This window comes from Melospiza melodia, chromosome 24 (genome assembly GCF_035770615.1).
Source record: "Melospiza melodia melodia isolate bMelMel2 chromosome 24, bMelMel2.pri, whole genome shotgun sequence".
NCBI classification, from domain to species: domain Eukaryota; kingdom Metazoa; phylum Chordata; class Aves; order Passeriformes; family Passerellidae; genus Melospiza; species Melospiza melodia.
Window position 1 is genome coordinate 3,445,391 of NC_086217.1, and position 12,283 is coordinate 3,457,673.

A 12,283-nucleotide genomic window follows, 5' to 3' on the forward strand; every position below is an offset into this window, starting at 1 on the left:
CAGCAATCTCAGAGGAACAGCAAACCATGTGCAAAGTTTCTGTCCTTGGACCAGAGCTGTGTTTTTATATGGTTATAACCATTTGTGAAGGGCTATTTTTTCCCTATTGCAATGCAAGAGATCTCCAAAAAAAGCTGGCTCTGACTATTTTAATAGAGGGTGGGTGAACTATTTTAGGTGCAGATTTTCTTTCCACTGCTTTTAGACAGCAACTATTGCACTAAGAGAAGTGAAAGAGCTGTGATTGCACTGAGATGGCTCTTTCTGAAACCCTAGAGGGTGTGGCAGAAAAGCATTCCTCCCATTTTCTTGATTTTAAGGCTGACTGGCAAAGAGGAGCTCTGCTGCCTTGTGTTTAACGTTTTTACAAAGCCTTCCCAAAGGTTTGGTTTTGCTGCTTTCAAGATAAAAAATTTCCAGCACTGGTTTTGTTGGTTTAAGCAAGTGTTCATCAGGCAGTTGAGTCAGGTGGATTAGGTAACAGAGCCTGAGACTTCTCCTTCCCCCTGCTCAGGTTTCAGTCTCTGATGGTGCACAGCACTCAGCCTCACACACCTGACATTTCCTTTGTCTACTCCCATTCCAAAACTGATGGTTGCAACAATGACAGGGATCTTCTCCTCCATCCACTCATTCTGGACAGAAGTCCTGTCAGCTGCCTTGAGCCCTGGGAAGGAAAAGAGAAGAAAGTAAACAACACCACAAAAAACCAGACCAAAACAAACAAACAAACCCCAACCCCCAAAAATAAAAGACAACCAACAAAGAAGCATCATAAACAAAACAAAACCCTCCCAAAAAAAACAAGAAGGAAAGAAACAGGAGGATTTTCTTTCTGATCCATTGCACCATTGCAGGCAAACTCCCTCACTAAAACTGTCTGATGCACACACTCTTTTCTTCCCAGTGTTTGAACTGGCCTGGGACCAAGCAGAAGTCAGCAGCAGCTGGTTTTATTCCAGAGAAAAACATCTAGCTCCCCACCCAGGATAAAAGCAGTTGTTCTATTCAGGCCATGAAAGATCCAACAAAACCAACAGTTCTGGAGACAAGGGAATGCCATTGTGGTGAGATCTGCCCTTACCTCACAGACCTGATGCGTGAGCATCACACAGAGTGCAGAGCAGGCCTAGAAAGCTCTTTTCTAGGTAGCCCCAAGCCAGGTGGCAGAGTTCAGTTCTCCCAGCTAGTGAGAGATGCAGACTGCAGTACCTGCATGGTAGGCCTTGGCCTTCAGCCCTCTGTAGCTCAGCTCAATGGCCAGCTGGTCACACACATCCCTCATCCTGCAGTACACGATGCCACAGCCGGAGTACACCTGGGAGCATGGAGACAGAACCAGGACAGTGCCTGAAGTCAAACAACAGAGCTGCAAGTACAGCCCCTCACCCTCTCCCAGCAGATACAAGGCAAGAAGCATCTCACAAACACACCCAAGTGCAGAGGTTATAGCTGAGCTGCAGAGTTATTTTGAGAATTAGTGTTAGAGCAGGCAATTCAACACTTCAAATCCTTCTGCTCACCCTCACAACACTTAAAAAAGCAGAACACAAATATAAAATGGTCACAGAAGATGTGACAAACCAAGTGGAAATGCCTGTTCTCTATTCCTAATCAATTCTCTTTTAAACTTTTCTTTTAACCCCATTCTTAGTATACCTCTGACAGGACCACAACCTTCACACTCTACCTGTTTTGGGGGAACTAAAAAACATTTGTGTGCACTTTCAGAGGACTTAGAAAATACACACAAGCACTCTCCTTCCTGGAGAGTATGTAACCTCTGCAGGAAGGCTTTCAACACAGCACTGCAAGACTGCTTAAAACCTGCTTGTACCTGACTATTCAGCAATGCAGCTTATACCTGTTTTGGGAGGATTGCACAGTAATACTGGAACCTCCTCAATTCCTGCCACAAACCTGTCAAGGCCTCACCAACCCCTGAAAGGCCAGGGAACATTAGGGTAGATCTTGTCCAGTTTAGTTTTCTTCCCTAAAGGTAAAACCTACCCCAGCAGCTCCCTTCACTTCCAGCGCTTTCAGACAGAAATCCTTCAAGTTGGCATAGGGATCAGCGAGGAGCTCTTTGAACTGCACATCATAGAACAAGTTAGATCTGAAACAAGGAGTCTTGAAGGTGGAAAGTGGCTGCTTGAGCTTGAGAGCTGCCACCACGTCCTCCTGGACCTGCTTGGTGGCAGTGGCAGTCAGGGCCACGCAGGGCGTGCGGGGGACGCGGCTGCGCAGGGAGCCCAGGCGCAGATAGTCGGGGCGGAAATCGTGTCCCCACTGGGACACACAGTGAGCCTCATCTATCACCAGGTAGGACAGCAGGTTTCTGGCCACCAGGGAGTTCAGTGTTGGCTGGAAGGAAGAGGCAGCTGCCATCTCTGGGGTGATGTACAGGAGCTTTACTTGAGGCTTCTCGCTCGCCAAGTCGGCCAGGATGGTTTTCTTCTCCTGGGCAGACAGCTTGGAGTTCAGAGAGCAGGCTTTGATCTTCAGAGCCAGCAGGTGATCCACTTGATCCTAGAGTAAATACAAAATAGAAACTAAAATCAAATGGGAATAAAGAAAGTCATCAGCACCAAGAAAGATTAGTAGGGAGAGCCAGGTGAGGCCCCAGCTTCCACCCCCAGGATCAAATCCCAGGACCTACAGCCCTGTTAGTTACAACTTCCATTCCAGATGCCTTTTCCTTCACCTGTGAGCTCCATCCAGCTCTTACATTCAGATGCCTTTTCCTTCACCTGTGAGCTCCATCCAGCTCTTACATTCAGATGCCTTTTCCTTCACCTGTGAGCTCCATCCAGCTGCATTTTTGTGCATCCATTCACTTTAAGACAATTTTTTTTTTTTGCTGCTAGGGAACACCAGCAGGGATCTGTGCAGAACAACTCATCACAGGCTCAGTGACCTGAACACATCTCAGCATTTACACTACAGAGCTGTCACAGATGGAAAATGAACACTCTCACCCTGCAAGAACAGGGAGCAGCTCACTCCTAAATAACTGCAGGATGTCCTAACACAACTGAGACAGGACAAAGTGCAAGGACCATGCAAATCACCACTGCTGCAGAACCAGAAGCATGGGTGAGAATTGTATCATGAAATCCAAGAAGAAAACATTGCATCACATCCAGATGAACACTGGCCATACAAATTCACTTCCCTGTCCCCTGCTCACTTGCACTTGACTAGCACCTGACATTTCAGGATATGAAGAGTCCTGAAAAGCAGGTATCTCATTATTTTACTCAGTATCTGGCTTCAATAATTGATTTAATGTCTGTTTCTGTTTTCTGTTCACTGTCACCCCTCAGCCTTCCCTATAATGAAGTGCACAGGCTGAACTCTTGAAGTTTGGCTACACTGAAATACACCATGATCATTTCAGGCACAGCAGCCCCTTCTCAAGGCTGGATGAGAAGACTGGGGGTTTACTCCAGCTCTTTCCTCTAAGACTCACCAAGCCCATCTCAACCTATTTGTAACTCTCTTATCAATGATATCTTAACCTCCATTTCATTAATATTGGCCAGTTTCATCAGTAATCCTCACACTTGGAACAAATTCACTGTTTATAGTATCTTCCTGAGAAGTATCACCAAGCCTGCTATCATTTTTCATGTGTATTACAGACTATAAAGGAGTTAAATAATTCCACAAATAGCAAATCCCAAACCAGCAGCCTGCAGCAGCAGATGTCACACAGTGCTAATGGTCTGCACAAGTCTGAGCAATGCTACAGCTGCTCTTACAGGAAATTGTTTCTCCCAACAGGTGATGAAACAGTAGAAAAGGCAAAACAGAGGAAAAAAAGTCTCACAGATGAAAATGCTCATGGAGCAGCTCTACTAAACCAGCTTCTTCCCATCACAGATTGACTGCAACAAAAAGACATTTTGATGCAGAATGAATTGTGCCTTCAAAGACAACTTCATCACTCCTGGAGTTATTACTTTATAGGTAAAGTAGCAGGTTTTTTTTCTGGTTAAAGATCTATCTTTTGGTGCATTTGAGTGTCGCCGACCACCACGAAAGAACACAAGCACACCACCCCTTTCAGGTGAAGGGAAAAAGGGAAGTTTTGTTCTCTGACTTCACTATTTATAGTTTTACAAAAGTGACAGTGGATTGGAAGGTGACAGTGACACCTCTGCAATGCCACAGGTCAAACCAACAGTCCATCAACTCTCTCCTCCTCCATAAAGGAATGAAAAACAATGAGTTATTTACAGAAAGTGTGTGGGAAAGTTCACTACAAGAATGTCAACATCAGAAGGCTCAGAAAATCTTAAAAAACCAGGGTGACATTTGAGTTACTCTGCTTTGCTGCTAATGTCTGGAGAAAACGGAGAAAGGCTCAGTTGTAAAAACCACCAGGTTATTATTAAAGAAAAAACCATCCTTATAGAGAAATGCAAAGTATCATACCAGTGATATTCTGCTGTCCTCACCTATCCCAGGGCAAGGAAAGCACACTGAGATACCAGGAGAATCCAGAGGCAGGTGAGCAGCACAAAGACAAGAGGGCAGCTGCTGTGCCTCCAGAGGCTCCCCTTCCCTGGCTGCTATTCCCCAGCTATCAGAGACAGTTACCTGGATCAGTGCAATCAGAGGTGAAATGACAATGGTGATGCCCACTGCCAGAACTGCAGGAAGCTGGTAGCACAAGGATTTCCCTGCCCCTGTGGGCATGCACACAAAGACATCCTTCTCTCCTGCAAAAACAACAGAAGAAAGCTCAAGGCCTCTGAGTGGGGTTGAGTTCCTGGGGCTCAGGCAGGAACAGCACCTGTGTGCACATACCAGGTGGCACAGCAACAAAACCCTTCAGAGTAGGTTCTAAAAGCACAGCAACACTTTGCATGCCAGCAGTGGTTTCCTTCAAAGAACCTCAGATTGCTTTGTAAACATCTAGAGGCAGCTGTACAAAAGTACCAGAAGATACACAGAAACCAAGATAAGCAGAGGTTAAGTTATTCATGCTGAATCTCCTCCAGAAAAGGAGATGATCTCCTCCTGCTTTCACTCATTTTACAGCCCTCCACTTACCACATTACCAGCCCCACGACAGAACTTCACCACATCCTCTTAAAGCTTATCCCAGAAAGGCCCCTCACATGAAACAGGAGTTGGAAATCTCCACACTGATCACATCCTGCAGTGAGTGACTGCTCCTGCACTAACCAGGATCCAGCTCAAGCCAGGAAGGTGCAGAGCCACCAGGTTAACAGGCAGAGACACCTTGCCCACAGAATCCCACTTCTGACAGGTCTGTTGTCAACAGTGAGTGGTGACAGATGGAACTGAGCTGGGCACTGCTCTGATTCACACTGAGAGAGCTGCTGGGGGAGCTGGCAGCTTGTTTGTGTCAGCTGCCTGTCCACCCCCAGCTGGCTGTTGCACCATGTGTCAACACCAGCACAAAAATGTTTCTGATAAGGGCCCCATGAGCCTGAGGATCTCAGCTATGCCAAGAAATCAAGTCCTCTGCTGGTATTGTCTTTAACACAAGGACAGTTTTACTCTGAAAATGTCTGAATGTTTGATGCCACCACAAACACACTGGCAGGTGTGAGGAGACAACTAGAAGAGACACCAACAGTGCTGCACTTTCCATTTCCCATTTCCACGGCTGATACAATGACGGCGTCACAAAGCAAATGAAAGGAAAAGAAGCAGGAAAAGATGCAGAGCTCGTGTGCAGCACGTGCTCCAGGGCCACCAAAGCCACCTCAGAGCAGAGGAGGGCGGGGAGAGCAGGGCACTCAGGGTGGGATCTGCTCACAGCAGCACCACAGCAGCTCCTGCAGCGTCCCCCGCACGGATGCAGACGGACAGACGGACAGCCCGCCGTGCTCCACGCGTCTCCCGTGCCCAGCCTCACCTCTCGCCACAGCCATAGTCGCACTTTCCTGCAGGGAAGTCTTGAAGGACTCGAAGCCGAAGACTTTCTGCAGCGTTTTCCGGACCCTGCCCTCCAGGCCCGGCGGAGCCTTCCCACTCATCCTGAGGAGGCCACAGGACCCTGAGCTCGACCCGGCCGCTGCCACCCTCCCCTGCCCCGTCCTCCCCCAGGGCTCCCCTGCCCCACTCCCTCCCGCTTTGGGCGGCTCCCTCAGGGATGCTCATGCAGACCCCTCACTGCAGAGGGCCGCGCTGTGTTTGCTGTGCTCGGCCCCGTCCCCATGGGGCACAGCCCAGGGGCTCAGAGCGGGGCAGCGCCCGCCGAACCCGCCCGCACCGACATGGAGGGGCTGTGGGGGCAGGCGGCTCCTCCTCACCCATCTCCCCTCCTCCCCTGTGTCCCTGCATCCCCTCCGTGTCCCCGTCCCACCTCCGCCCTGTCCCGGCCCCCACACTCCGCGCTCGCTCCGCACCCGGCGGGTGCTGTCGCGGCGCCACAAAATGACGTCAAACGCTTCCCTTAAAGGGCCAGCCCGCGCATTTTTCATCCCCTCTCCTCCCCCGAGACGCTCCGCTCCGCCTGGCTGAGGGTTTTGCCCTCCGGCCGTGATTTCCCCGAGCAGCTTCTGCTCCGGCCGTGCGGGCGGGACGGCCCCGGTGCGGCGGGAGCCGCTGAGGGCGGAAGGAGGGCAGCGTTGCCACGGTGACAGCGCCGTGTACGTCATCCCCGCGCGCCGGAAGTGCGCCGCGGCCGGGGCGGAAGATGGCGGCGGCGAAGCGCAGCGTTCTCTCCTCGCTGGCCGTTTACGCCGAGGACTCGGACCCGGAGTCGGACAGCGAGGCCGGCACGGCGGGGAGCGATGGGGGAGCGCCCACGGGTGAGGGCGGGCAGGGGGCCGGGACAGGCGGCGGGCTGGGGCGCCGGGGCTGCCCCGCGCGGCCCGGCGCTTTCCCCGGTGTGAGGGGAAGGCCCCGCACGCTGCCACCTCCCCTTCCCTCAGCGTTTTCCTTTTCTCTTCCTCCTTAGGAGAGAAAGGAGGCCTGGTGTCAGTTGGGTACGGAGAAGATGACTTTACCCGGCTGGAGGGGGACGAGGAAGGGTACGAGGAGGAGGACGATGAAAACAGCAGGCAGTCAGTAAGTACCTCCCTGCTCCGGAGCTTCTCTTGACCCTTTACACAGGCTGTAGAGACTTCTCTCTTTCAAATAAAAACTCCAAATAGCGACCCGTGATGGAACCCGGAATATCTGAAAATCCTGGCGTGGGTTTCAGCACTTCCCACCTCCTCCTTTCACTTTGTTTTCAAGTACAAAGCATTTGCCCTGAGCCCATCAGCAGCTTGGCACAGCTCGTGTTGCTCGTTACTGTGTTGGTGTCCTTGGACTCTTTTATGGGAAAAAGGTTGTTACAGCCACTCCAAATAAAAGCTGTTCTTTAAACATAGTTGACTTATAAGAACCTTGTGAGAGGAGCACACTTTCAGCTGGTGGATTTAAAAGAACAAACTTCTGTGCTGTGTTAAATTATCCTTTTGTGTGCAGCTCCATGCACTCCCTGCATCAAGGCACCTTGATGTAACAGTGTCCTGTCTACATGTGGGTGGCTTTTGTCTGTCACAGGTGCATGGCATGTGTCTGATATCACCTGGATTCTGAGATAACAGCAGTGTGGGGGGCCAGGCATGGAGCTCACAGTGTGTGAGAGCAGCTGCATCACACAGAGGGATGTGTAGTTCTGCCTGGGTCTGGGGGAGTGAAACAATAAGTTTGGAGGGGAAAAGGGAAGGCTCTCATCTCCTTTCTTTATTGTCAGTCTTTTTCTTAGCAGTGTTTTATTTTCTCCCTGTTCCAATTCTTTCCTCTGTGACATAGCCAAAAACCTAGGACTACTCCTGTAACTTTTCCTCCCTGAAATCTGCTCTCTGTGTGTGTTGGATCAGTCTCTGAGGAGACACTTTTTCCTGCCATTTGTCTGCCCAAGCAGCAGCCAAGGAGTTCCTCAGTCTCTTTTCCTGTTTCAGGTTCTGTTCTGTTGCCTGGTGTCTCCCTAGGCAAAGCTGTGAACCTTTTTACTGCTTCAGTGATTCTTCTTTTATATCCAGCACTTTTAAACTCTGCTTCAGTGAGGTCTGGGCAGTGCAAAGGAAGCCCTGAGTGTGATCCAGGTGCTTGCCAGGGTCAGCTGTGTTTGTTTAGTTAGGGTTGGAAAGGGCTGGTAGATGGAGTGGCTTTGTGGCATGCACAGCTTTTGGTGCAGGTTGCAGCTGCTGTTCAGGAGAGGAACAATCAACAAACAATTGACAAAAGTCAATCCCTGCTGTCAGCCACTGGACCTTGCTTGGATCTGTGGTTACAGTGCAGGTTGCACAAGTTAATTCCCTTTTTTTTCCATTAAATATTCTCTGAGCAGATTTGGAAACTTCCTTGGCATTACTTGTGCTGGCAGTTCATGGGGGGGTGATGAGTTGTTTTTAGAAAACAGGATGAGCTGCACTCAGGCTGTCCTGTGCAGCTCAGTGGGTGTTTTAACTGCTTTAACAGTGACTGGAAAACCTCTGGTTTTATTCCAAGCCCCTTCTCAGCAATGCTGCTTTGTTTGTTCATGTCCTCACTCCCTGCTAGGTCAGAGCTTTTTGGGAGCTGTTTCAGTTCCTGTTTGCAGCATGGATGATTCAACCCATTATTGCTTTGATGAAAATCACTTTTATCTGTATAATAAAGACTGTAGAAGGGAGAGCAATCTCATTTGTGTAAACACCAAGTCAGTTGGTTCTTTGCTAGCTACAAACTCACTGTAACTAACCTTTGACAGTCTGGTCTGAATTATTGTCATGTGTGCATCTTGCAGAAAGGGAAGGTGGAGTGAAGGAGTTTGTGTCTCAAATCTGTAAGAGGCATCTTAATTCACTCAATTAAAACTTCCTGCCATTATTTTGTGATCAGCCTTGTCAGAATTGGCTCCTGTGCCAGTGCTTTGAGGTGGACAGTTCCTTGTAAACTCTTCTTTCAGTTGCACCTCTCATTTCACTTTTGTTGCCTTTTTTGAAGCTGAAACACCAATTTCTTGGTTTTGGGCCAACATTGAAATTTGTGGGAAAGTTTGGAAGAAAAACCATTTTGCTGAGTGATTGTGAGCATGAAAAACACTTCCTGCTCCTCAGACTTGTTTTGAAGCCAGAGTATGTGTTTATGCCTGGAAACAGGGGTGCTGGGAGGGTGCCCAGGGAGGGGACAGCAGCTTCACTGTGTCCAGCTCCCAGTGGGGACCAACCTGGAGCTTCCTGCTCTCCTGGTGTGGATTTTCACACAGTGCTGTGTTCAGGGCAGAAGTTCCCCCAGTTCTTTGGTTTATTTCTAGTTCATAAAAGAAATGTTTAAAAAAAAAATGGAGACTTCACCTGGAATTTGTCAGTGTTCCCTTGTGTGGAGGTTCACAGCATCTGCAAGCAAGGCACGAGAGCTCTGCACCAGCCAGGAGGTTGTGTCTGCTGGATCCCTGGAACTTGCTGCTAGGCCAGACCCTCTCTCTCCAAGCCTGCATGTTTGGTTTGCTGGCAGGCCAGCTGTGTGTCCTGTGTGTGTTGCTGATGCTTGGGACTATCACAGGTCTTGCAAATGCTGCTTTTTCTGTGGGTACTGCTGAACAGAGGCTCTTCAATCACCACCTGCCAGCTGGAGGGGACAGAATTATCAAAGGACAAATGCTTTTGTTCCCCAGTTCTGCTGCTTCTTGTTGTCTAATTCTGAGCATTCCAGAGCTGCATGATTTTTGTAGGCACAACTGCTGCTGAGTGATGCTTTTGCCTACAAAAACCCCCCCAAAACCAAACAAACACTCCTTCCCCTGATTGTAGGACTTGTTTTTTCTGGTTATGAGTGGGTGGGGCAAAACTACCCTCCATGGAGAAGGGTCTTGGACTGCTGCTGGGCTGCTGAATGCCCTTTGCTGTAAGTTCAGTTACTTGCCAGGCCTGCTCTTTAAGCTTAATCCTGTAAATTCTTGTCTTGTAGGAAGATGACGATTCAGAGACTGAAAAACCTGAGACTGGTGACCTAAAGGTATTTGAAAGTGTGGTCTGGTGGTGGTGGGGAAGCTCAGTACAAGAGGAGTAAGTTTTAACAGCATGGCTTGGTGTTCATTTGTGATCTGTAGTTAGTTCCACACCTTTTGTAGCTTTAACCTGTGTTTCTGACTTTCCAAAGGCAGATATCACAGGCTGAGTCACAGTGGAGTTTGGCCTTCATGAATTTGCTGATGTTGTGCATTAGATCTGAAGGTTGCTGACAGCATCTCACCTGTTTTGCAGTGATGTGGGAGGTGCAGCATCCAGTACAGAATTCTGTATGACCAGTGTTAGTTGGAATAATTTCTTCATTTAGACTTTAATGAGTGAATTATCCTGTGCTCTTACAGGCCATGGAAGGTGTCAAAATCAATTCATTCTCTCCAGCTCTGTCCTTGTGAATGAAGCAGTTTTGTAAAGGTCATAGATAAATTTAAAAAGTGAAATAAGATCCCCAGGTAATAGCTATTATCATAAATAGTTGAAATCATCTTTATCTTGGGATTTCACCCAGTTTCTGCTTAACAGTGTTTAACAGCACACAGAGGACATGGATCAGGGTAAAAGCTGGAGGACAAAAGGCCAAATCCAATTGGAACTATAGACAACTGTGTTTAAATTTTTTATGTTAGTTCAGTAGAAGCAGTCCTGTTCATCAGAGATGCTGAGTGATGAACAAGTGCAAGGGCATTTATTTTATCCAGCTGCTTCCCCAAGGATGCAGGCAGTCCCTAAACTCTGCTACAAAAACCAGAGGACTGTGCTGCAAAGCAAACTTCTGTAGAGAATTTGATTTACCACAGGGCTTTGATAGGCTAAAATGAAGGCAAATGGATGTGTTTAGCTATTCTGTTTGAATTAGTTTGATAGCAGCACCTTCTTCCAGGTCCTACAATATTCTTATGGCTTTACAGTGATGCACAGCTGGAAATCTTGGCAGCTGTTCTGCAGCTGGTAAAGTCTCAGTCTGTGAAATGGCTCCCAGGCACTTGGAAATGGAATGTATTTTCTCCTTTCCTTGCTGCAAGAAAGAAATTTTTATTTGAAAGAAAGCAAAAGGCAATCTCTTTTCCTTTGTCTACTTCTACATTTTTGCCCAGGTAAACATGCTAGAAAGATTTTTCTGTAAAAACTGCTGGAATCAAATATGTGCTAGGAAGTAATACTTGATAATCATCAGCTCTTTATTATGCTTAACTTTTATTGATCCAGCATACCCGCAAAGTAATTCTCCTGTGTTATGGTGTGTAGGTGTGTGCTAATACTTAGAGGCTTTTGACTTGGGATTTCCTTAGAAGATAAATTTGGTGTAAATCAAGTTTTTGAAGTTGTGCAGTAGGGCCCTCTTGCAAGAGTGTGCATTTCTGTCTTCTCTAAAAGGACTATAGGACTTCAGGGCAGTGGAGAATAGGTCTGGCAGAGAGAAAGAACAGAATTAGACTGGAGTTGTTCTTATCTGAGTAACCATACATGAGAGAAATCTCACCACTGAATTGTGTGGGTGCTGCTTTAGTATGTCACTGACATTTCATGTTGGCTGGTTTGAAAAGCCTCTTGCTTTCAGTGGGGTTTGTGTGCTGCTGTCCAGGTGCATTTTGTGCTTCTGAACAAGAGCCTCATGTGGCCACAGAGCAGCATTTCAGCTTCAGTGAGGAAGCAAAGAGATAATGAAAGTATTCAAAATAAACAGCTTTTTGTATCTTGGTAGACTGCAATGACAACTCTGCAAGAACTGAAAATGTGAATGAAAGGAAACAAATAAAATAATGGTAAAATGTAATTCCTACCATCCCAGTGTGGCATGAAAGGTGAGGATTTGAGAAGAGTAGGAGGGAGGCAAAGCTGAACTGAGTCTGAAGCTCAGCGATTTCAGACTTCCATGTCATCCTTAATAGATATCTTCAAGCACAGCTGAAAAGGGTATTGTGTCCTTTGGCCTTTTGATGTTTTTTGAATATTGAGTGATAGCTGCAGGGCCAGCTGGCACTGGGTGAGCTGTGGAGGCAGCCCAGTGCCCTGCTGGGTGTGCCTGTGGGGCCCTGCACCAGCCATGCTGCCAGGAAATTCACTTGGATGGGGAGAGATGGAAATCCCTGTGGAATTATTTGTACTTGGAACAGTTGCAAATGTTTCCTTTCCTCTTTTTCCACCGAGGGGCAGTGTTCTCCTCCATGGAGCTGTAATGTCTGTGACAGCTAACAAGTGTTGCTGTTACTGTAAATCCAAAGTGTAGCCAAAAGGGAGGCCTTTGACTATAACTTGCTTACACTTTTGGGTAATTTAATTTTGTTTGGAACCTGCAG

At 47.8% G+C, this 12,283-nt stretch overlaps 2 protein-coding genes across 9 annotated transcripts in view; one reads left to right on the forward strand and one right to left on the reverse strand.

The window, feature by feature from the left end:
* Positions 1 to 6,553, reverse strand: part of RECQL5 (RecQ like helicase 5) — a 38,198-nt gene extending 31,645 nt beyond the window's left edge. For 2 of the 7 annotated variants that reach the window (XM_063175482.1, XM_063175481.1), the window contains exons 1-6: positions 6,347 to 6,552; positions 5,897 to 6,018; positions 4,606 to 4,727; positions 2,011 to 2,529; positions 1,213 to 1,318; positions 556 to 667 (exon numbers count right to left, since the gene is read on the reverse strand). In XM_063175482.1, coding sequence (XP_063031552.1) covers positions 556 to 667; positions 1,213 to 1,318; positions 2,011 to 2,529; positions 4,606 to 4,727; positions 5,897 to 6,017 — 980 coding nt within the window. In that variant the 5' untranslated portion in view covers position 6,018; positions 6,347 to 6,552. Of the gene's footprint in view, positions 1 to 555; positions 668 to 1,212; positions 1,319 to 2,010; positions 2,530 to 4,605; positions 4,728 to 5,896; positions 6,019 to 6,346 lie in introns of all 7 variants that reach the window. The other 5 variants (XM_063175476.1, XM_063175474.1, XM_063175477.1 and 2 more) reach the window with 5 other exon arrangements.
* Positions 6,554 to 6,667: 114 nt separating this feature from the next.
* SAP30BP (SAP30 binding protein) overlaps positions 6,668 to 12,283 on the forward strand; it is a 29,352-nt gene continuing 23,736 nt past the window's right edge. The window contains exons 1-3 of one of the 2 annotated variants that reach the window (XM_063175484.1): positions 6,668 to 6,794; positions 6,944 to 7,053; positions 9,928 to 9,975. In XM_063175484.1, the coding sequence (XP_063031554.1) occupies positions 6,680 to 6,794; positions 6,944 to 7,053; positions 9,928 to 9,975 (273 nt within the window). In that variant the 5' untranslated portion in view covers positions 6,668 to 6,679. The remainder of the gene's footprint in view (positions 6,795 to 6,943; positions 7,054 to 9,927; positions 9,976 to 12,283) is intronic. The other variant, XM_063175486.1, reaches the window with a different exon arrangement.